This window comes from Anguilla anguilla, chromosome 11 (genome assembly GCF_013347855.1).
Source record: "Anguilla anguilla isolate fAngAng1 chromosome 11, fAngAng1.pri, whole genome shotgun sequence".
Classification (NCBI taxonomy): domain Eukaryota; kingdom Metazoa; phylum Chordata; class Actinopteri; order Anguilliformes; family Anguillidae; genus Anguilla; species Anguilla anguilla.
This window is the reverse complement of record NC_049211.1, coordinates 203,961-230,000: the sequence shown is the minus strand read 5'-3', so window position 1 is coordinate 230,000 and position 26,040 is coordinate 203,961. Positions and strand designations below refer to the sequence as shown.

The 26,040-nt window shown below is 47.9% G+C and overlaps 2 protein-coding genes across 4 annotated transcripts in view; both read right to left on the bottom strand.

The window, feature by feature from the left end:
* LOC118208562 (IQ motif and SEC7 domain-containing protein 1-like) overlaps positions 1-13,543 on the bottom strand; it is a 28,761-nt gene extending 15,218 nt beyond the window's left edge. Inside the window, exon 1 of one of the 3 annotated variants that reach the window (XM_035383365.1) lies at positions 13,361-13,543. Coding sequence is in view for 1 of the 3 variants with exons in the window: in XM_035383364.1 (XP_035239255.1) it covers positions 4,003-4,025 (23 nt within the window). In the remaining 2 variants the exon portion in view is untranslated. The other 2 variants (XM_035383366.1, XM_035383364.1) reach the window with 2 other exon arrangements.
* Positions 13,544-16,410: 2,867 nt separating this feature from the next.
* nup210 (nucleoporin 210) overlaps positions 16,411-26,040 on the bottom strand; it is a 49,058-nt gene continuing 39,428 nt past the window's right edge. The window contains exons 35-40 of the mRNA XM_035383360.1: positions 25,520-25,666; positions 21,303-21,553; positions 19,945-20,164; positions 18,535-18,651; positions 18,328-18,402; positions 16,411-17,669 (exon numbers count right to left, since the gene is read on the bottom strand). Coding sequence (XP_035239251.1) covers positions 17,566-17,669; positions 18,328-18,402; positions 18,535-18,651; positions 19,945-20,164; positions 21,303-21,553; positions 25,520-25,666 — 914 coding nt within the window. The 3' untranslated portion in view covers positions 16,411-17,565. The remainder of the gene's footprint in view (positions 17,670-18,327; positions 18,403-18,534; positions 18,652-19,944; positions 20,165-21,302; positions 21,554-25,519; positions 25,667-26,040) is intronic.

The following is a 26,040-nucleotide window of genomic DNA, read 5'->3' as shown; positions in this document are numbered from 1 at the left end:
GACTTAAGCATAAAATAAATAAAATACAAAATTTATCTTAGGGGATGAATGAAAATAGACATTTCTTTCTGTCAGACATGAACTAAGACACTTTGACATAGATGAGATACAGATCACATGACTCCCTCCACAGCATGTAAGTAGTCACAGTGGGTGTGGCTTGAAAGGGGCTGTGAGTGACAGGTCTACCATGCCAGCCCCTCCCCCATCTGCCCATATATGTACATATTGTTGATCCAAACTGGCTCATTCTAATCCCCATGTACTTACAGCTCCTGTGTTCTGACACATGGTATGAGGCACACTCAAACAAGCCGTGTGGAAAATAGATTTTCACCAGCTGTCCAATAATGTCAAACCAACCCACTTAACATGTCTGTGAAAACTTAATATTAATCAGCTGAAATATAAATGCAGCTTTGCTTTTATTCTAAGAATTTGCTACAGATTCAAAAAAATGTTTTCACCTCATTATATCTTAGACACACCATTGCACATTTTTTCTTAACCAGTGATTTTTAAATATTCCTTTCATGCAAGTTCCCTGTCGACACCTACATAGAAATACAAACTATAATATAATATAATCCTTTCAATTGTTCAATAAACTGATGGTTCTTTTTTTACCAAGAGCATACCTGCACCATTTGGCTCTGCATCCCACAATGCACTATGTTTATCTGGGTAACACATATACATGGACGGTGTCCAAAATGGCGCACTAGTGGACTTTATAGCAAATGGCTGACACCCGAGGTAGTCCACTATATAGGGAACTAGTGAACCATTTTGGCTAAAATCAGCAAGGGCAGCTACCACTCCACCCTGCACTGCCCTGTTTGACCAATCAGAAACACCCACAGACAGTCAGACTGTCAGGTACACTTTCCCTCAGACACTCGCTCATTCTCATTGGCCCACCACGTCCATGTGACTCACTTTGGTTTCACAACCACAAGCTAGGTCCACCCTAAATAAAACACACACACACACACACACGCCTCCCAGCTGATTCTTGCGCAGAGAGGTTAGTCTGTCACTGTCACACCAAGGGTCAATCCACACAAACCCTGCCCTTGAAATGGTCACATGATCTCCAGCATAATGAGGAGAGTGCAGAGACAACGTCTCTGGCTGCGTTCTGTTCCCCTCACCAGCTGGGAAGCATCCTGAGTGCATGTCTGTCTGTCTGTGTGTCTGAGTGCATGTCCGTCTGTCTGTCTGTCAGAGCGCATGCCTGTCTGTCTGTCTGTCAGAGTGCATGTCTGTCTATCTGTCTGTCTGTCAGAGTGCATGTCTGTCTGTCTGTCTGTCTCTGTCAGAGCGCATGTCTGTCTATCTGTCTGTCTGTCAGAGTGCATGTCTGTCTGTCTGTCTGTCTCTGTCAGAGCGCATGTCTGCCTGTCTGTCTGAGTGCATGTCTGTCTGTCAGAATGCATGTCTGTCTGTCTGTCTGTCTGTCTGAGTGCATGTCTGTTTGTCTGTCTGTCTGTCAGAGTGCATGTCTGTCTGTCTGTCTGTCTGTCTGTCCATGTCAGAGCGCATGTCTCTCTGTCTGTCTGTCTGTCAGAGTGCATGTCTCTCTGTCTGTCTGTCTGTCAGAGTGCATGTCTGTCTGTCCGTCTGTCTGTCAGAGTACATGTATGTCTGTCTGCCTGTCTGTCAGAGTGCATGTCTGTCTGCCTGTCTGTCTGTCTGAGTGCATGTCTGTCTGTCTGTCCGTGTCAGAGCGCATGTCTGTCTGTCTGTCTGTCAGAGTGCATGTCCGTCTGTCTGTCTGTCTGTTTGTGTCAGAGCGCACGTCTGTCTGTCTGTCTGTCTGTCTGTCTGTCAGAGTGCATGTCTCTCTGTCTGTCAAAGTGCATGTCTGTCTGTCTGTCTGCCTGTCTGTCAGAGTGCATGTCTGTCTATCTGTCTGTCTGTCTGAGTGCATGTCTGTCTGTCTGTCTGTGTCAGAGCGCATGTCTGTCTGTCTGTCTGTCTGAGCGCATGTCTGTCTGTCTGTCTGTCAGAGCGCATGTCTGTCTGTCTGTCTGTCTGTCAGAGTGCATGTATGTCTGTCTATCTGTTCAGGGCATGTCTGTCTTTTTTTTTTTTACTGTATAAAATTTCCTACAGTAAGATACATTACACTGCACATTATGTAGGTATGAACTAAAATATGAGAAGGTGTAATGATTATTACTTGTTTAACACAAATGGAAATTATTAATTCATTTTTGTTTTATGTTAATATTACATTTATTACATGTTACATTTATAATGACGAAAAGAGATTTTGTTCCAAAATATTGTATTAATAATCAAACTGTTTAAAGCAGTGTTTCCATGATTTGTGACAGTACTGTACTGTGGGAATTACAGTTTCATCCTGACACTCCCAGCTAGTCCCCACAGCGCCAGCACGCACGCACGCACAAACACGCACACACACATGCACGCACGCACGCACACACACGCATACAAACGCATGCACACGCACACACGCACACACACAAACGCATGCACACACGCACACACACAAACGCACGCACAAACGCACGCACACACACAAACGCACACACACACAAACGCACACACACACACACACACAAACACACACACACAAACGCACGCACGCACACAAATGCACGCACGCACAAACACGCACGCACGCACGCACGCATACAAACGCACACACACAAACACACACACACATGCACGTACGCATGCACGTAAGCAGGTACACACAAACAAACACACACACAAACACACACGCGCACACACACACACACATACACAAACAAACACACTAACACACACACACACACAAATGCACACACACAAACACACAAACGCACGCACACACACACAAACATACACACACACAAACACACACACAAAAACGCACGCATGAACACATACACATGCACACACACACAAATGCACACATACACACACGCACATATGCATACACACAAATGCACACACACAAACACACAAACGCACGCACACACACACAAACACACACACACAAGCACACACACAAATGCACACGCACGCACACACAAATGCACACATACACACACGCACATCAGCATACACACATACACGTGTATATATGCACACACATATGCACTCATGCACATACACAAGCATGTACACACACATACACACACACAAACACACACACACAAACGCACGCACGCACAGAAATGCACGCACGCACGCACAAACGCACGCACACACACAAATGCACACACACATACACACACACACACACAAACAAACGCACACACACAAACACACACGCACATGCACGTACGCATGCACGTACGCATGCACGTAAGCAGGTACACACAAACAAACACACACACAAACACACACGCGCGCACACACACACACACAAACATACACAAACAAACACACTAACACACACACACACACAAATGCACACACACACAAAAACGCACGCACACACACACAAACACACACACACACGCACACACACTTGCTCGCGCACACGCACACGCACACAAATGCACACATACACACACGCACATCAGCATACACACATACATGTGTATATATGCACACACATATGCACTCATGCACATACACAAGCATGTACACACACATACACATGCGCGTGCGCGTGCCACACACACACATATATATGCATACACACATGCAAACACACACACTAGCACACACACTATTTTAATCTCGAACTGATTTGGAGTATTTCCCTGCAGTAAGAATGCCATTTTAATAGACAGTCATTTCTCTCTATTGAAATAATTTAAACGCAAACCGAAACATCCACAAGGCATTTCCATCTCTATGTCCCTGAGAACGATGCAATGACATCCTGCACACACACGCGCACACAGTGTAACAGAGATGCATGCAGAGTTGAAAGACACTGCAACATTAACCCCCTCAGCCTCCCAATCAAACAGCCCCCACCAGCTCCCCAGCCCCCTCCCTCCCCTCTGCACACAGAAACAGACGAGTACTCACATATGGCCCAGCCTACGGTCCATAGCCCTGCTGAGCCTGGGTCAGGACTGAGAAGGGAAGAGACTGCAGAGACGTCAGGGTACTGCAGAGCACGCGCTCACACACACGCGCATACACACACGCTCACGCACGCGCGCATACACACACGCTCACATGCATGTCCTGCTCATTCACACTTTCGCTCAGTGGTACAGCACAGTCAGCTGCCTGTGATGTAATCAGCATCAGACACGCAAGCCAACGCCAGCGGGGTTTGAGAGCCCGAATCCAGCGGCGCATGAGCCTCACAACAGCCCTGTCCTCACAGCCCTGCCTCAGGACACCCCACACCATTCCACACCTGCCATTCTACTCACAATGCACCGGGCTGCCACTCACCCCCCTCTCCTCTACAAGCTGTGGTACAGCCCAGAGCAGTGACAGATGATTGGCCATTTGGTCTCCATGGAAACAGGAAGGAGGTGTTAAAGGCAGATTCATTTATTTGTTGTGAAGTGATATTGTTTCTGTCTCTAAAGCACACATACTGACTGGCCTTTCAGGATGGATGTCCAAAGACATCTAAGCTTCAGGGTTCACTTGCAAAAGAGATGTCAATCTCAGTGTGACTACCCTGGTTAAATAAAGGTTAAATAAAAAGATAAAATAAAATAAATGACCTGCCCTGACTCAAACACATATAGTTTAAAACACACACAAACACACACACAAATGAAACACTGCAGCAACAAAAATATATGATAATGAAAACACGATGACATATGAAAATGAAACATTATGAAAAATAATTGAAATATAAATATTATACAAATAATGTTCAGAAAAGCAATTTTGCTTTTTAAATATCTAATATGTGATTCAAATAATATAAAAATAATTCTTTATTAAAGAGACTTCTTTTTTTATACAGTCATAAAGACTACATTTCCCAGTACATTAATAATAAATAAATAAGTACATTAATCATAGACGCTCCTTCATGATTGCATAACAGCTGATGAGCAGATCAGGTCTTGCATGAAAGCAGTTTTGATTTTCTTGAATATATTGTCAGATGCAAACATGGCCAGTAGCACTGTCATACATGTATCATGTTGCTGTTTTCAGACACACAGATACACAGCAAGATGATGCATTACGTAACTAAGGTTACGCTCCATAGGGCTGAACCAGTCCAATACACAACCAGTCCAATACACAACCAGTCCCATACACAACATGCTCCACAGCACTGAACCAGTCCAATACACAACCTGCTCCACAGCACTGAACCAGTCCAATACACAACCAGTCCAATACACAACCAGTCCAATACACAACCTGCTCCACAGCACTGAACCAGTCCAATACACAACATGCTCCACAGCACTGAACCAGTCCAATACACAACATGCTCCACAGCACTGAACCAGTCCAATACACATCATGCTCCACAGCACTGAACCAGTCCAATACACAACCAGTCCAATACACAACATGCTCCACAGCACTGAACCAGTCCAATACACAACATGCTCCACAGCACTGAACCAGTCCAATACACAACCTGCTCCATAGCGCTGAACCAGTCCAATACACAACATGCTCCACAGCACTGAACCAGTCCAATACACAACCAGTCCAATACACAACCTGCTCCATAGCGCTGAACCAGTCCAATACACAACCAGTCCAATCCACAACCTGCTCCATAGCGCTGAACCAGTCCAATACACAACCTGCTCCATACCACTGAACCAGTCCAATACACAACCTGCTCCATAGCGCTGAACCAGTCCAATACACAACCAGTCCAATACACAACCTGCTCCATAGCGCTGAACCAGTCCAATACACAACCTGCTCCATACCACTGAACCAGTCCAATACACAACCTGCTCCATACCACTGAACCAGTCCAATACACAACATGCTCCACAGCACTGAACCAGTCCAATACACAACCTGCTCCACAGCACTGAACCAGTCCAATACACAACATGCTCCACAGCACTGAACCAGTCCAATACACAACATGCTCCATAGCGCTGAACCAGTCCAATACACAACATGCTCCACGGCACTGAACCAGTCCAATACACAACATGCTCCACAGCACTGAACCAGTCCAATACACAACATGCTCCACAGCACTGAACCAGTCCAATACACAACCAGTCCAATACACAACATGCTCCACAGCACTGAACCAGTCCAATACACAACATGCTCCACAGCACTGAACCAGTCCAATACACAGCATGCTCCACAGCACTGAACCAGTCCAATACACAACATCCTCCACAGCACTGAACCAGTCCAATACACAACATGCTCCACAGCACTGAACCAGTCCAATACACAACATGCTACATAGCGCTGAACCAGTCCAATACACAACATGCTCCACAGCACTGAACCAGTCCAATACACAACATGCTACATAGCGCTGAACCAGTCCAATACACAACATGCTCCACAGCACTGAACCAGTCCAATACACAACATGCTCCATAGCGCTGAACCAGTCCAATACACAACATGCTCCACAGCACTGAACCAGTCCAATACACAACCAGTCCAATACACAACATGCTCCACAGCACTGAACCAGTCCAATACACAACATGCTCCACAGCACTGAACCACTCCAATACACAACATGCTCCATAGCGCTGAACCAGTCCAATACACAACCAGTCCAATCCACAACATGCTCCACAGCACTGAACCAGTCCAATCCACAACATGATCCACAGCACTGAACCAGTCCGATACACAACCAGTCCAATACACAACATGCTCCACAGCACTGAACCAGTCCAATCCACAACATGCTCCATAGCGCTGAACCAGTCCAATACACAACATGCTCCACAGCACTGAACCAGTTCAATACACAACATGCTCCACAGCACTGAACCAGTCCAATACACAACATGCTCCACAGCACTGAACCAGTCCAATCCACAACATGCTCCACAGCACTGAACCAGTCCAATACACAACATGCTCCATAGCGCTGAACCAGTCCAATACACAACATGCTCCACAGCACTGAACCAGTCCAATACACAACATGCTCCACAGCACTGAACCAGTCCAATACACAACATGCTGAACCAGTCCAATACACAACATGCTCCACAGCACTGAACCAGTCCAATACACAACCAGTCCAATACACAACATGCTCCACAGCACTGAACCAGTCCAATACACAACCAGTCCAATACACAACATGCTCCACAGCACTGAACCAGTCCAATACACAACATGCTCCACAGCACTGAACCACTCCAATACACAACATGCTCCATAGCGCTGAACCAGTCCAATACACAACCAGTCCAATCCACAACATGCTCCACAGCACTGAACCAGTCCAATCCACAACATGATCCACAGCACTGAACCAGTCCGATACACAACCAGTCCAATACACAACATGCTCCACAGCACTGAACCAGTCCAATCCACAACATGCTCCATAGCGCTGAACCAGTCCAATACACAACATGCTCCACAGCACTGAACCAGTTCAATACACAACATGCTCCACAGCACTGAACCAGTCCAATACACAACATGCTCCACAGCACTGAACCAGTCCAATCCACAACATGCTCCACAGCACTGAACCAGTCCAATACACAACATGCTCCATAGCGCTGAACCAGTCCAATACACAACATGCTCCACAGCACTGAACCAGTCCAATACACAACATGCTCCACAGCACTGAACCAGTCCAATACACAACATGCTGAACCAGTCCAATACACAACATGCTCCACAGCACTGAACCAGTCCAATACACAACCAGTCCAATACACAACATGCTCCACAGCACTGAACCAGTCCAATCCACAACCAGTCCAATACACAACATGCTCCACAGCACTGAACCAGTCCAATACACAACCAGTCCAATCCACAACATGCTCCACAGCACTGAACCAGTCCAATCCACAACATGCTCCACAGCACTGAACCAGTCCAATACACAACATGCTCCACAGCACTGAACCTGCTCCATAGCGCTGAACCAGTCCAATACACAACATGCTCCACAGCGCTGAACCAGTCCAATCCACAACATGCCCCATAGCACTGAACCAGTCCAAAACATAATGTGCATTAGGTCACTTGTTTAATGATTATGTTAAAATAACATGCCTGAGTGCGTGGGAAATCACTCATCCAGTGTATTTGAAATGTTAAAAATATGATTTTATTTTTATTTCAGGCAAAAAATGTGTTCCTACAGCTCTTGGAACAATTACAGAACCAAATGGAAGATGTGGTGCTATATTATAAGGAAATACTAATAACCCTAACAGCTTATTTTCCTGTAGAACATTTGGTACCGATCTGAATAAATGATGAAATTCTCATGCACTTTCTAAACCAGTCCAGCAGATGGCAGTGTTCTTACATGAGTGTAATGATGCAGTGAACATAAGAAACGAACAAGCTTTTCTAAAATTTGACCTCATATTCACAAGAGAGGTGGGCAATCTGGACTGGAGAAGGAGCCTCTGGTTCCCACTCCAAGAACTGAAAACACAGAGCATGTATTCTGCAGCATATCGATTTGCAGTGAATATAAACACCTGTACAGTGTAGAATACTAATGTGTGCCTTGCAAGGTCCGCAATAACCTCCCCTCCCCCTGTTCACATTACAACCCTCTGCACGCACATCCACATCCCTACAGAACAACGCACATTCTTACAGCAGTGATACTAACAGAAATAACTACTGTCATTAATACTACCACTATGCACTTGGTTTCCTTGGAAACACTTGATGAATTGAACTGACTGAATTGAATTTTCACCACACACAACACACCATGATGCTGCTGGGAGGCTGGAAATATTCCTGATTTAGTGGTCACAGATAAAAAAATCAGTTAGCTGATGATTAGTGGCATTATAATTGGCTTTTACAAATTGACCAGTTGGTTACCGTTTGATACTAGAGTGACAGCACACACTGTAGCAAGTAGCAGTAGCATGTAGCAAACACATTAGCCGCAGCAGCAGCAAGAAACTCGCAGGACTCGAGCAGGTAGCAGTAGCAGCGTTTAGTGTTAAGAGCCGTAGGAGGCAGCAATAGCAGTGCCAGTAGTAGGTAGCAGAGGCAGGTAGCCTAAGCAGTAGCAGTAGCAGTAGCAGTATCAGGTAGCAGATGCTACACACTTCATCATCTGCTACTGCTACATGCTACTCTTCACTTCTAACCCTGACACCTGTACTTCTACAGGCTGTGGGGTACTGCTACCTGCTACATGCTACTCTTTAGTTCTAACCCTGATACCTGTACTTCTACAAGCTGTAGGCTACTGCTACCTGCTACTCTTTAGTTCTACCCTTCCATTTACCCCTGCTACCTGTAGCCTACTGCTTCAGGCTGTAGGCTACTGCTACCTGCTACATGCTACCGCTGCCTGTTTATTTATCATAAAACAGCACACATGACCTGCTGTAGACAAAGACATGTCCTCACTGTCTGGCTATAGCCAGCACCCCGCATTTTGAACTATGACAAGACCCTGGATTTCCGCTTGGTGGCATATCAGCAAATGCACCATGCAGTCCCTCCCAGTGCACTGGTGAAGGGGGGGGGGTCCGTCACTTTAAAGAACCCGCCCCAAAGCTAACATTAGGACCTTTAAAGAACCTGCCCCAAAGCTACCATTAGGACCCTTAAAGAACCCGCCCCAAAGCTAACATTAAGACCTTCAAAGAACCCGCCCCAAAGCTAACATTAGGACCTTTAAAGAACCCGCCCCAAAGCTAACATTCGGACCTTTAAAGAACCCGCCCCAAAGCTACCATTAGGACCCTTAAAGAACCCTCCCCAAAGCTAAAATTAGAACCTTTAAAGAACCCGCCCCAAAACTAAAATTACGACCTTTAAAGAACCCGCCCCAAAGCTAACATTCGGACCTTTAAAGAACCCGCCCCAAAGCTACCATTAGGACCCTTAAAGAAGTCGTCCCAAAGCTAAAATTAGAACCTTTAAAGAACCTGCCCCAAAACTAAAATTAGGACCTTTAAAGAACCCGCCCCAAAGCTAACATTAGGACCTTAAAAGAACCCACCCCAAAGCTAACATTAGGAGGCTGTTAAAGATTTCCTCTTAGGATCCCACCTTCATTTTCAATCTGATGCTGGCCTAGATGTTAATCTGAGTTCAGTTTTCATGTCTTAAGACTGGCATGACCTCCAATTTGTCATAATGAGCCATGCCAGGTTTAATAAAGATCACAGAATCACGAACACTTGCTTAGTTCTCATTCCTCTTTCTGTCCTTTCCTGAAGAATGATGTGACTGAGTGTGTACCTACAGTAGGTATGCTACAAACCGTTTCACACATTTACACACTTGTAGTTACTTCTTCATCTGGATGACCTTACCTTAATACCTCACAGATCCTGGGTTGCACCATGAAGAATGACATGGGGGGGGGGGGGGAGCAGGGAGCATATTTCTGGAAATACTATGGGTGCAGGTGAGTGTGTGGGTGTAGTTGTGTGTGTGTGGATGCGAGTGTGTGTGTGTGTGTGGCACTGAAACGCAGGATCGACTTCATTGATAATAAAATTTTCATTGGGGAGGATTGCCAGACCACCATTCACCCCCCACCCGCACTCATGGCACCCTTATGCGCCCCCTCCCACCTTTGAAGCTGAAATTATGCCAGTGCCTCTGATACACTGGTCTCAGCACAGCTAAGGCTCAACTTGGCTAAAACTCAGATTCTTCGCTTCCTACCCATGTCCTCCCCCTGCTGGACCTGTCCTCCCCCCCCCGCTGAACCTGTCCTTCACCCTGCTGGACCTGTCCTCCCCCTGCTGGGCCTGTCCTTCACCCTGCTGGACCTATCCCTGTCCCCCCCCCGCTGAACCTGTCCTTCACCCTGCTGGACCTGTCCTCCCCCTGCTGGGCCAATCCTTCACCCTGCTGGGCCTGTCCTTCACCCTGCTGAACCTGTCCTTCACCCTGCTGGACCTGTCCTCCCCCTGCTGGGCCAATCCTTCACCCTGCTGGACCTGTCCTCCCCCCCCCCGCTGAACCTGTCCTTCACCCTGCTGGACCTGTCCTCCCCCTGCTGGGCCTGTCCTTCACCCTGCTGGACCTATCCCTGTCCCCCCCCGCTGAACCTGTCCTTCACCCTGCTGGACCTGTCCTCCCCCTGCTGGGCCAATCCTTCACCCTGCTGGGCCTGTCCTTCACCCTGCTGAACCTGTCCTTCACCCTGCTGGACCTGTCCTCCCCCTGCTGGGCCAATCCTTCACCCTGCTGGGCCTGTCCCCCCCCCCCCCCCCGCTGGGCCTGTCCTTCACCCTGCTGGACCTGTCCTCCCCCTGCTGGGCCTGTCCTTCACCCTGCTGGACCTGTCCCTGTCCCCCCCCGCTGAACCTGTCCTTCACCCTGCTGGACCTGTCCTCCCCCTGCTGGGCCAATCCTTCACCCTGCTGGGCCTGTCCTTCGCCCTAGACGGCACCACAAACTCGCCCTCTTCATCTGCCAGGAATCAGTGGTGCTGGACAAACCGTCCCTCTCCAAGAACGTAGTGGCAGTTTGCATGGCATCCAGACTCGGCCTGTACAGCATCTGCTCAGCACATCTCTTAGCCTAGGTGCTCATCTCCCACCTGGACTACTGCAACTCCCTCGCTGGCCTACCTTGCCTCCACCATCAGACCTCCTCCAGAACGCTGCTGCTCACCTGATCTACAACCTCCCTAGATTCATGTCACTTCCCTTCTCCTCTCCCTCCACTGGATACCAGTATCAGCTCACACCAAATTCAAAACCATGGTGCTCATCTATCAGGCAGCTAAAGGGACAGCACTGTTATATATCAAAAGATCATCAGACACTACACACCTACCAGATCCCTTCATTCTGCTACCCCAGTGATAGAATGAGCTTCCCACAACAGACAGAACAGCAGAAACCCTGCCCATCTCCCAACACAGTCTGAAGACTCACCTCAGCAGACTGCACCACAGCTCCCCTCACCTGCTCTAGACAACCTTCCTTTTTCCCTTTAACTTCCTTTTGAATAATGTTTTATTGATAACGAAGTAAAGATAGGTTACCCGAATACCTGTCAAAGGGTAAGCTACTTTCTTTAGTTAAAATACAAATTGTAATTTTTTAGGATAACAGTACACTTATTGATTATTAATGGGCTTATTGGTGGTATCATATTTTTGAATTCCTGAGATTTGCACAGATGTTATCTACTTCTGTATGTTGCTCTATACAAGAACGTCTGCTACGTGATTGTAATGTAATGTAATGTAATAAGGCCACAGGCACCTCTGGAACATCCCGTACCAGCGATCAGTCAAGTTGATGACAAACATTCCCCAGTAGTAGGAGTGGAAAACGGTTCTATTTACCTCTGGAGCACGTGCTATGCTAAACTACTCTTGGAAGCTGCGCGCGTCACTATACAGACCTGAGTGTCGGTTTTTACTTGCAGCTTCAGCACGTGATAATGTGATCTTAATTCCGATTGTCTGCACGAATCATTTTAAAATTGGGGAGTAATCATTAGCGCAACACTTTGTGCAGTTATTTCAAGGTTTAGAAACATTGTTATTTTCTACCTATATGTACCAGTTTGCAGATAACACGTAAAACTGTGGGCTCGGGTTAACATTTAATATCCATAAAAGTTCTGATCAATACATCTAGTTATATGGTGTTTAAAACGACAAAATTCTGTTTTCAAAGGGCACAGAAATGCAACAGTGCATAGAAAACAGACGAAAACTATGTTTTGCTAATTTCTGTTTAACCCAACAGAGTAGGCGATTAGCGAAGACGATAGCCAACGATATAAAGACAGCATGAGTTTTACAGAACCTACAACCCCGTCGGCATTATAATCATTGAATGACGGATCAGCGGTCTAGTCAACGACGCCTCCCCGCAGCCTGTAGCGGCAAGGAGCAGAGTCGCAAACATCACGTCCCCTCTCTAGCTTGACGCTACACATGGGCTTTTGGTCCGGAGCAGTAATTCGTTAATAGCCAACCTTTTAACATCAGCTCTCTGATGTAATAGAATGACTAAAAAAATGACTCACTTTCCCTGAATCACATGTTCGTTTATAGCTCCTAATCTGGGGTGAGCGTTGCCTTGTCGTAGGCTGCATGTCGCCAGGTGTCGAAGGTGTTTGTCTGTCAGACATGAATTCTTCCGGCGTAGCACGCACACTTGCAGCTCAAGCTCCCCAATCCGTTTCTCTTGCTTTTTTAGCAGGTCCTGTTGCGTGTCAACGATTCGGTTGAGCTGCTTTAGATACTCTGCAGCCTTGCTTTGGGTTGCGATCGGGCAGTACATCTCACCGTGCCCCCGGCGTGTCCGCGTTTCCGCTCCGCTCCGCTGCCTCCGGCTCCACGGCTGACTCTGGCAGATGTGCCAACTCCGCTAAGCCATTGTTTACGCTCGGTGGAGGTTCACAGAGCTCGGGTGAAGTTACCAGACGTTCGTCTGCAGATGCACGCACTTAAGAGTCTCTGCACCACAGCTCTCTTAGACAGAGGAATGGGTATCCGATTTAACCCTTTAATGATAATCCCCACAGTTGTTCGTTTGGCACATTCATGTTTTTGGTTTGGATTTGGATTATGTAATTATTACCGGCATTTAAGATTTATTTGAATCGGACACACTAGTCTCTACACTGTAAATCAATTTTGAAATAAAAGAAAAAAAACTAGTGCACAATGAAGTGATGTCTACACAGGTTTCAAAATTCGTGAAACATATTTTGATTTTGCACAAGAGGATTTAATGTTCCTCAGGTTGTCAACTAAACATCATGTGTGCACATGCACACACACACTTTCATTTCTTTTGTGACTTTAACCTGTCGATGTCTGTAATATTGTTTTCTCTTTAAGGTAGTGAACCTTGGTCTTTAGCATACTTGTTATAACTTCATAAATCCCTAAATTTTAATCTGGAGGTGAGTTGTACATTTTGACAAAGGTGGATCAAACAGGTTGATCTGCCTATCAAGAATTTGGCGATTTAATATCTTTCATAATAACACATGAAATCAACAAAATTTATTTCACGTTGGACAAGTAAGGGGTTTTACTTTTGATGCACTTGTGTTCGGTATTCAGAGTTCTGGACGTTAAAACGAGGGTGTCAGTTGTTAAAACCGCTGGATTCAGAAATTAAACATTTTAATAAACTCAATCCAGACTTTCCTGACAACATGGTTGGCTGGAACAAAAGCAGCAAGAACGTGCGTCCAAAGACAATCACGGGTACTAATATGTAAAAGAAATGGACTTATGGAGCTCTCCACTGAAGATTCAGGATTCAGAGCCCTACTCCCTACAGGGGGGTTTGGGGGGGTGTAAAAGCATTCAGGGGTTCTCTCACTGAATAGAACCCCAAAGAAACCCACCATCGAAAAGAGAAGCATTAAAGCAACGTTTAGAAAAAACAACTTTATTTCACAAAAATAAACAAAACCTAGCTAGCTCTTTAAGCATCATTAATTATTTACATCAGGTTCATTGTGTTCAGAAGCGTAAGTTAAAGATCCAAGCGGAATGGCTCACATTAGAGACCAGTTTCACATGCAGGAAAATTCTAATTCTTCAAGAGGTCAACTTCGCGTCATTGATAATTACCAGAAATGCCCCTAGTTTTAACAAAATACAAAATATGGCAGTGCACTAAGGTTGTAGTCTCAAAAGGCTTTCAAAAATAAATCTTTAAATATTAATGTGAATTTATTTAATCATAAAAAACCAAGGCAAAACACTTCTGTCATCAACAAACACTTTTCTCAAGCAAACAGAAAAATTCCAATCCTCATTCACAGATCAGACACAGCTCAGACACAGATCAGTCACAGCTCAGACAGATCAGACACAGCTCAGACACAGATCAGACAGATCGGACACAGATCAGACACAGATCAGTCACAGCTCAGACAGATCAGACACAGCTCAGACACAGATCAGACAGATCGGACACTGATCAATCACAGCTCAGACACAGATCAGTCACAGATCAGACACAGTGCAGTCACAGCTCAGACATAGATCAGACAGTCACAGATCAGACACAGTGCAGTCACAGCTCAGACACAGATCAGTCACAGATCAGACACAGTGCAGTCACAGCTCAGACATAGATCAGACAGTCAGTCACAGATCAGACACAGCTCACAGCTGTCTGATGGGCGGATGTGGATGAGAGATCAGTGGCTCCTTCACATTTCTGCATGCACTCACAGGGAGCCCCTTACTCCAGCTCAGAGGAGCTCCTTACTCGGCTCAGAGGAGCCCCTTACTCTGCTCAGAGGAGCCCCTTACTCTGCTCAGAGGAGCCCCTTACTCTGCTCAGAGGAGCTCCTTACTCTGCTCAGAGGAGCTCCTTACTCCGGCTCAGAGGAGCCCCTTACTCTGCTCAGAGGAGCCCCTTACTCCAGCTCAGAGGAGCTCCTTACTCTGCTCAGAGGAGCTCCTTACTCTGCTCAGAGGAGCTCCTTACTCTGCTCAGAGGAGCCCCTTACTCCAGCTCAGAGGAGCTCCTTACTCTGCTCAGAGGAGCTCCTTACTCCGGCTCAGAGGAGCCCCTTACTCTGCTCAGAGGAGCTCCTTACTCCGGCTCAGAGGAGCCCCTTACTCTGCTCAGAGGAGCCCCTTACTCCAGCTCAGAGGAGCTCCTTACTCTGCTCAGAGGAGCTCCTTACTCCGGCTCAGAGGAGCCCCTTACTCTGCTCAGAGGAGCCCCTTACTCTGCTCAGAGGAGCCCCTTACTCTGCTCAGAGGAGCCCCTTACTCTGCTCAGAGGAGCTCCTTACTCTGCTCAGAGGAGCTCCTTACTCTGCTCAGAGGAGCCCCTTACTCCAGCTCAGAGGAGCCCCTTACTCTGCTCAGAGGAGCCCCTTACTCCAGCTCAGAGGAGCTCCTTATACTCTGCTCAGAGGAGCTCCTTACTCTGCTCAGAGGAGCCCCTTACTCTGCTCAGAGGAGCCCCTTACTCCGGCTCAGAGGAGCTCCTTACTCTGGCTCAGAGGAGCTCCTTACTCCGGCTCAGAGGAGCCCCTTACTCTGCTCAGAGGAGCCCCTTACTCTGCTCAGAGGAGCTCCTTACTCCAGCTCAGAGGAGCTCCTTACTCCAGCTCAGAGGAGCCCCTTACTCTGCTCAGAGGAGCCCCTTACTCCAGCTCAGAGGAGCTCCTTATACTCTGCTCAGAGGAGCTCCTTACTCTGCTCAGAGGAGCCCCTTACTCTGCTCAGAGGAGCCCCTTACTCCGGCTCAGAGGAGCCCCTTACTCCGGCTCAGAGGAGCTCCTTACTCTGCTCAGAGGAGCCCCTTACTCCGGCTCAGAGGAGCCCCTTACTCTGGCTCAGAGGAGCCCCTTACTCTGCTCAGAGGAGCCCCTTACTCTGCTCAGAGGAGCTCCTTACTCCAGCTCAGAGGAGCCCCTTACTCTGCTCAGAGGAGCTCCTTACTCCGGCTCAGAGGCAAAAGGACCTTCAGAGGTTTTATGGAGTTCAGAATATGCTGCACACCACAAAAAAACACATCTTACAGGCTTTAAAAAATTAATCATAAATAAGCTTTTAAGCCACCCACACATCATATAGGGACAGGTTCAGTTATATTATTCACATTAATTGCTACTTTTTTTCCAAAACACAAACATCCTGATATATATTTGATTGACATTTTCAGGTTTCCACATGACAGTGTCAAACTGGAATTCAGTGCATTAATATCCTGAGTTACAGAAGAAGTCGCTATCGATCCCATCATTCCACAGGTTTGGTAATAAGTCTGCAAAGCTTAAACATGTGCAAAGCAATCCATCCATATATGTAAATATGTATATATGGTTAAAGGCAGCATTTTTTTATCTCTTACGAAAATAAGCATTAAAATAATTGCAGCAGAATAAAACACACACTTAATATAAAAAACAAAACCAAGCAAATGTACCCAACTCTTGAATTCAGTTTCCACCCCTTCAAAAGAACTGACACGAACTAAACAGACACGGATCAAGTAGACCACTGATTACGGCTCGCAGCATAGCGGTCTGCATGGAAGGCACTTGGGGCTGGAAGCCTTGCAGGTTCTGTGCAGCTGTGGCTGTCTCGTCAGTTACAGTCTAGACAAAAGTCTGGGGGAAGGTGTGGGCCAGAAGAGTCTACTGGGAGTTTCAGCCCAGGGGAGAGTCTATTGGGAATTGTAGTCCAAGGGACAGTCTAGAGGGAGTTATAGTCCATGGAGAGGCTAAAGGGAGTTGTAGTCGGAGGAAAGGCTAGTGGGAGTTGTAGTCTGGGGAGAAGTTAGCAGGAGTTGTAGTCTGGGGAGAGTCTAGCGGGAGTTGTAATCAGGGGAGAGTCTAGCGGGAGTTGTTGTTTGGGGAGAGGCTAGCGGGAGTTGTATTCGGGGGAGATACTAGCGGGAGTTGTAGTCTAGGGAGAGTCCAGTGGGAGTTGTAGTCTGGGGAGAGCCTAGTGGGAGTTGTAGTCTGGGGAGAGCCTAGCGGGAGTTGTAGTCTGGGGAGAGCCTAGCGGGAGTTGTAGTCTGGGGAGTAGAGTCGCAGTTTGGGACTGCCTCTCAGGTCTGCAGGTGAGCTGTTGATGAATGTACCCATGGCAGGAGAAGCAACACCTGGAAAAGAGCCAATCAGGAAGCAGCAGACAGGATAGTCAGGAGAGCGGAGGCCTACTCTCATCACTTCCTCTTCTGACACCTGCTCCTATGAATTCCGCAGTGCAGACCTGGCTCAAATACTTACTCAAAGTAAGTAAATGATCTGAAGTACCTTCGGTAAAATCCAGCTGAGCGTCAGTCTCAGCTGGAGGAGCAGGCTTTATGCCTGTTTAAGCTCTTTATTACACTCCACTGAGAACGTGGGGATGTGAATGAATACTCATATATTTGAACACTCGTCAAATTCAATGCAAACAATAAGTATCTGAAACAGTTTCATAAAATTTAATTTTATCTGGGCTGATCTGAGGCTGACAAAACTAAGCTAGTAGGGTATCTTGCATAAGCCTGTCTGTCAAAATGAATCACTATCATCCTAAAACCATGTGCAAGTTTTGTGACACAAACATTGAAAGTAAAGTAAAAATTATGTACGAATAAATTTATGAGTGGAACAACTAACGTGTTTAAACTTTTGAAAGCAAAGCCTTTTACCATTGCCCGTATGGACTGTGCTGAGCATCTGAAATCCATTTGAAATTGTATGTGAAAAGCATTTTTGAATATACTGGTGGTATTGAAGAAAAGTATTTATTGTGGGTCTCTTTGTGGGTACCTGAGGAAGGCGGAGTCTTCTGGATAAACGCTGGATGATAAGCCGCTTCCCTTGGGGAAAAGAAGGCGTGGCAGGCTGGAAAAAAAAAACAGATTAACCATCAGCACCTCCTCCTCAGCTTCTCTGCACCTCCCCCTCAGCCTCTATGCCCCTCCCCCTCAGCCTCTCTGCCCCTCCCCTCAGCCCCGCCCCCTCAGTATTACTCACCAATAACAGTGATGGCAGTGCCTGCCAGCAGGGCGAAGAGAGTGAAGAACATAACCTGGTACGAGTCGATCATCTGCTGCAGAACTGTGGGCCCCTCCCACCCTACAGCTGGAGAAGCTGCAGAAAACAGAAGTCAGACTCTAACCCTAAGCTACTCACCCCCACCCACACCCTAACCTACTCACACCCACCCACACCCTAACCTACTCACACCCACCCACACCCTAACCTACTCACCCCCACCCACACCCTAACCTACTCACCCCCACCCACACCCTAACCTAATCACACCCACCCACACCCTAACCTAATCACACCCACCCACACCCTAACCTACTCACCCCCACCCACACCCTAACCTAATCACACCCACCCACACCCTAACCTACTCACACCCACCCACACCCTAACCTAATCACACCCTACACCCTAACCTACTCACACCCACCTACTCACACTCACCTACACCCACCCACCCACCTACTCACACCCACCCACACCCTAACCTACTCATACCCACCCACACCCTAACCTACTCACACCCACCCCCACACCCTAACCTACTCACACCCACCCACACCCACCTACTCACAACTCACACCCACCCACTTACTCACACCCACCCCCACACTCTAACCTAATCACACCCACCCACACCCTAACCTACTCACACACACCCACCTACTCACACTCACCTACACCCACCTACTCACACCCACCCACCTACTCACACTCACCTACACCCACCTACTCCCACCCATTCTAACCCTAACCTACTCACACCCACCCACACCCACCTACTCACACTCACATCCATCCACCTACTCACACCCACCCACACCCACCTACTCACACTCACATCCACCCACACCCACCTACTCACACTCACACCCACCCACACCCTAACCTACTCACACTCACACCCACCTACTCACACACACCCACCTACTCACACTCACCTACACCCACCTACTCACACCCACCCACCTACTCACACTCACACCCACACACACCGACTCACAGCCACTAAATGGAGGTAATGTAGCCCAGGCTAAAGCTCACGGGATCACAGTAGAAAGGCGTATTTCACTGCTATGGACTGCTGATCACAGTCTAATGAAGGTTCCCCAGGTACCTGCTGTCTAAGATGCAGAGGCCTTGCTGAATGCCCATATTACCCCAATTCTCATTTACAAACCATTCCAAAGCAGTTCTGCCAATAGAATTCACTTATTCTGCATTTATGTTATTCCAGAAGGTCATGTGTAAATGTGAGGTAATTAAAGGGGAGAATGCAGTGTTTTGTGATGTGGTGATATTACGGTGAGGAGAGCGTGTGTGTCACTGTGAGGAGAATATAGGTGTCATGGTGAGGTGACCATGCGCATTAGCTGTGGCAGAGCAGCATACCTCGCATGGCAACACTGTGATCTGCTGCAGAGATGATGGTTACTGGCAGGAGGAGGACCTGTCCAGGCGACTTTCTCGTCGTCACGGAGATAACAGATGAGGTGGTGTCCTGAATGGCCAGCCTGGGCTCGGCTATCTTGACCGTAAATCTGGCAAAGCTGGGGTTTCCTGGAAACACTCCCTGCTCCTGGATGACCACAGCTGGGGTGCTAGATGACACCTGAGAAGCAGGAGGCAGAACACAGGTTACACAGGATTCACTGCAGCAATCTGCATGCTACAATAATATGCTCACTGCAGTAATCTGCATGCTACAGTAATATGCTCACGGCAGTAATCTGCATGCTACAGTAATATGCTCACTGCAGTAATCTGCATGCTACAGTAATATGCTCACGGCAGTAATCTGCATGCTACAGTAATATGCTCACTGCAGTAATCTGCATGCTGCAGTAATATGCACACTGCAGTAATCTGTATGATGCAGTAATATGCTCACTGCAGTAATCTGCATGCTGCAGTAATATTCTCACTGCAGTAATCTGCATGCTACAGTAATATGCTCACTGCAGTAATCTGCATGCTGCAGTAATATTCTCACTGCAGTAATCTGCATGCTACAGTAATATGCTCACTGCAGTAATCTGCATGCAGCAGTAATATGCTCACTGCAGTAATCTGCATGCTGCAGTAATATGCTCACTGCAGTAACTTGCATGCTACAGTGATATGCTCACTGCAGTAATCTGCATGCTGCAGTAATATTCTCACTGCAGTAATCTGCATGCTACAGTAATATGCTCACTGCAGTAATCTGCATGCAGCAGTAATATGCTCACTGCAGTAATCTGCATGCTGCAGTAATATGCTCACTGCAGTAACTTGCATGCTACAGTAATATGCTCACTGCAGTAATCTGCATGCTGCAGTAATATGCTCACTGCAGTAATCTGCATGCTACAGTAATATGCTCACTGCAGTAATCTGCATGCAGCAGTAATATGCTCACTGCAGTAATCTGCATGCTGCAGTAATATGCTCACTGCAGTAACTTGCATGCTACAGTGATATGCTCACTGCAGTAATCTGCATGCTGCAGTAATATTCTCACTGCAGTAATCTGCATGCTACAGTAATATGCTCACTGCAGTAATCTGCATGCAGCAGTAATATGATCACTGCAGTAATCTGCATGCTGCAGTAATATGCTCACTGCAGTAACTTGCATGCTACAGTAATATGCTCACTGCAGTAATCTGCATGCTGCAGTAATATGCTCACTGCAGTAACTTGCATGCTACAGTAATATGCTCACTGCAGTAATCTGCATAATGCAGTAATCTGAATCGGTCGCTCACCTCCAGGCTGCTGAGAGAGGCAGGTGGTCCATAAATTATGAGCTCAGCTGACGGGCGGTGGGCACTCAGGAGCAGGTCCTTCTGGTCGGAGTAGAGGCCAGGGCTGATTGGCAGCTGCACACTGATCTGCTCACCAGAGAAAGGACAGCCCTCCACCGCCGCCTGCACCTCCAGCTGAGCCGCGGACAGGGCCAGAGCACGCTGCTGCTGCTCCGTCAGAAGCCGCCAGGAGATGGAGCAGGTATAAAATCCTGGGAGACAAAACCATAGAGACAGAGACAAAACCAGAGACACAATGACACAGACACAAGATGGCTCGTGTTACCCCACTTCTCAAAAAACCCACCTCTGACCCCTCCGATGTAATGAATTATCGACCCGTATCGCTTCTACCCTTTCTGTCCAAAACCCTTGAACGAGCAGTTCTTAAACAACTAACCTCTTTTCTCCATGAGAACAACCTGCTAGACCCTCACCAGTCTGGCTTCCGATCCGGGCACTCAACAGAGACTGCGCTCCTAGCTGTGATGGAGGCACTTGCCACTGCAAGAGCCTCACGCCTCTCCTCTGTCCTGATCCTTCTTGACCTGTCTGCAGCTTTCGACACGGTCAACCATAAAATACTCCTCTCCACCTTGGCTGGGATGGGCATCGCCGGGACTGCCCTGTCTTGGTTCGCTTTCTATCTTGCAGATAGGTCCTACCAGGTCACCTGGAAGGGGTCTGCCTCTGCTTCTCATCCCCTTGTTACAGGAGTGCCGCAGGGATCTGTACTGGGTCCTCTGCTGCTCTCCTTATACACCAGATCTCTTGGTTCAGTTATTAATTCACATGGATTCTCCTACCATTGTTATGCAGATGACACACAACTCTTCTTTTCTTCCCCCCCCTCGGCCACACAGGTCAATGATAAGATATCTTCCTGCCTGGCTGACATCTCCACCTGGATGGCCAGCCACCATCTGAAGCTCAACCTCAACAAAACTGAGCTGCTCTTCTTCCCGTGCAAGACCTCCTTACTTCGTGAGCTCTCAATCACGGTTGATGGCACCACAGTGACTGCCTCTCACTCTGCCAAGAGCTTGGGGGTGGTCCTGGATGACCAACTGGACCTCAAGGAGCACATCAAGGCAACATCACAGTCCTGCAGATTCCTTCTGTACAACATCAGAAGGATTCGACCATACCCGACTACGCACTCCACCCAGCTGCTCGGCCAGGCTACGGTGACCTCTCGCCTTGATTACTGCAACTCTCTCCTTGCAAGCCCGCCAGCTTGTGCCATACAGCCACTACAGATGATTCAGAATGCCGCTGCCTGACTCATCTACAACTTTCCCAAATTCACCCACGTCACTCCTCTGCTGCGATCACTCCACTGGCTACCGGTCGCTGCCAGGATCCGGTTCCTGACCCTTGCCTACACTGCTGCCAACAGGACAGCCCCCATCTACTTGACTCGATTCTATGTGCCTGCTCGACCACTCTGCTCTGCGGCAGCAGGGCGCCTTGTAACCCCTCCCACCCGCCCAAAGGGATCACAGAGCTTCTCCACCCTAGCTCCTCAGTGGTGGAACGAACTCCCCGTCCCTCTCCGAACCTCCCCCTCACTACCCATCTTCCGCCGTGGCCTGAAGACTCATCTCTTCAGACTATACCTAGACTAATCACCACCACGCTGTACATTTCACCCTAAATCCCCCCCCCCCCCTTTTTTCATGACACTTGTTGCATGTTGCCCCATCCCAGCACTTTTTGGTAATTTGTATTTGTCCTAATACTGTAACTTATTCTTCTGCCTAGTTGGCTTTGCAGAGGTTAGGTCTGAATCGTGTTCACTGTGTTTGTGGCTAGAAATAGCTGTACAAAATAAGTATTGTACCTTACTGAACCTGTGTTCAGCAGTTGTCTATGACCATGAAATGCACTTTTTGTACGTCGCTTTGGATAAAAGCATCTGCCAAATAAATGTAATGTAATGTAACAGACAAACAGAGACAAAACCATAGAGACACAGAGACAAAACCAGAGACACAATGACACAGACACAGAGACAAAAACATTGAGACACAATGACACGAACACACAGAGACAAAACCATAGAGACACAATGACACAGACACACAGAGACAAAACCATAGAGACACAATGACACAGACACACAGAGAGAAAACCATAGAGACACAATGACACAGACACACAAAGACAAAACCATAGAGACACAATGACACAGACACACAGAGAGAAAACCATAGAGACACAATGACACAGACACACAAAGACAAAACCATAGAGACACAGAGACAAAACCAGAGACACAATGACAAGAACACACAGAGACAAAACCATAGAGGCACAATGACACAGACACACAAAGACAAAACCATAGAGACACAATGACAAGAACACACAAAGACAAAACCATAGAGACACAATGCCACAGACACACAGAGACAAAACCATAGAGATACAATGCCACAGACACACAGAGAGAAAACCATAGAGACACAATGACACAGACACACAAAGACAAAACCAGAGACACAATGACACAGACACACAGAGAGAAAACCATAGAGACACAATGACAGACACACAAAGACAAAACCATAGAGACACAGAGACAAAACCAGAGACACAATGACACAGACACACAGAGACAAAACCATAGAGACACAATAACTAGAACACACAGAGACAAAACCATAGAGGCACAATGACACAGACACACAGAGACAAAACCATAGAGACACAATGCCACAGACACAAAACCATAGAGATACAATGCCACAGACACACATTGACAAAATCATAGAGACACAATGACACAGACACACAGAGACAAAACCATGGAGACACAATGTCACAGAGACAAAACCATAGAGACACAATGACACAAACACACAGAGACAAAACCATAGAGACACAATGACACAGAGACAAAACCATAGAGACACAATGACAGACACACAGAGACAAAACCATAGAGATACAATGCCACAGACACACATTGACAAAACTGTAGAGACACAATGACACAGACACACAGAGACAAAATCATAGAGACACAATGACACAGACACACAGAGACAAAACCATAGAGACACAATGCCACAGAGACAAAACCATAGAGACACAATGACACTGAGACAAAACCATAGAGACACAATGACACAGACACACAGAGACAAAACCATAGAGACACAATGACACAGACACATACAGACAAAACCATAGAGATACAATGCCACAGACATACATTGACAAAACCGTTTCGACACAATGACACAGACACACAGAGACAAAACCATAGAGATACAATGCCACAGACATACATTGACAAAACCGTTTCGACACAATGACACAGACACACAGAGACAAAACCATAGAGATACAATGCCACAGACACACATTGACAAAACCATAGAGACAAAATGACACAGACACACAGAGACAAAACCACAGAGACACAATGACACAGAGACACAGAAACAAAACCATAGGAGATGCAGTTCTGCAGAAACACAGTCACAATCTGATGTACGTAACAGCAAACCCCTGCACTTTTAATGTTTCTGACCTGTGCCGAGCACAGCCCCTCCCCCTTCATGCCTGTGCTGGGCGTAGCCCCTCCACCCTCACGCCTGTGCTGGGCGTAGCCCCTCCCCCCTCACGCCTGTGCTGGGCGTAACCCATCCCCCCTCACACCTGTGCCGAGCACAGCCCCTCCCCCCTCACGCCTGTGCTGGGCATAGCCCCTCCCCCTCACACCTGTGCCGAGCACAGCCCCTCCCCCTTCATGCCTGTGCTGGGCGTAGCCCCTCCACCCTCACACCTGTGCTGGGCGTAGCCCCTCCCCCCTCACGCCTGTGCTGGGCGTAACCCATCCCCCCTCACACCTGTGCCGAGCACAGCCCCTCCCCCCTCACGCCTGTGCTGGGCATAGCCCCTCCCCCTCACACCTGTGCTGGGCGTAGCCCCTCCCCCCTCATGCCTGTGCTGGGCGTAACCCCTCCCCCCTCACACCTGTGCCGAACACAGCCCCTCCCCCCTCACGCCTGTGCTGGGCATAGCCCCTCCCCCCTCACGCCTGTGCTGGGCATAGCCCCTCCGCCCTCACACCTGTGCTGGGCGTAGCCCCTCCCCCCTCACACCTGTGCTGGGCATAGCCCTTCCCCCTCACACCTGTGGCAAGCGTAGCCCCTCCCCCCTCACACCTGCGCTGGGGTCGAAGCCAGTCTGCGTGGTGAAGATGTCGTGTGCAGGAAACTCAATGGAGTCGCTGCTGAACTGCAGCCGGCAGCTGATGCTGGACTGAGGCTGCAGCTGCGGGATGGCGCTGATCTGCGCAGACGAGCAGGACCCTGCAGACACAAAAGGGGGGAGGGGTGCGTACAGGTAGTGGGTGTGGTACAGGTGAGAGGTGTGTATAGGTAGGGGATGTGGTAAAAGTAGGTGGTGTGTACAGGTAGGGGGTGTGGTACAGGTGAGAGGTGTGTACAGGTGGGGGGTGTGGTACAGGTGAGAGGTGAGTACAGGTAGGGGGTGTGGTACAGGTGAGAGGTGTGTACAGGTGGGGGGTGTGGTACAGGTGAGAGGTGAGTACAGGTAGGGGGTGTGGTACAGGTGAGAGGTGTGTACAGGTGGGGGGTGTGGTACAGGTAGGAGTGTGGTTAAGGTGAGAGGTGGGTACAGGTAGGGGATGTGGTAAAGGTAGGAGGTGTGTACAGGTAGGGGG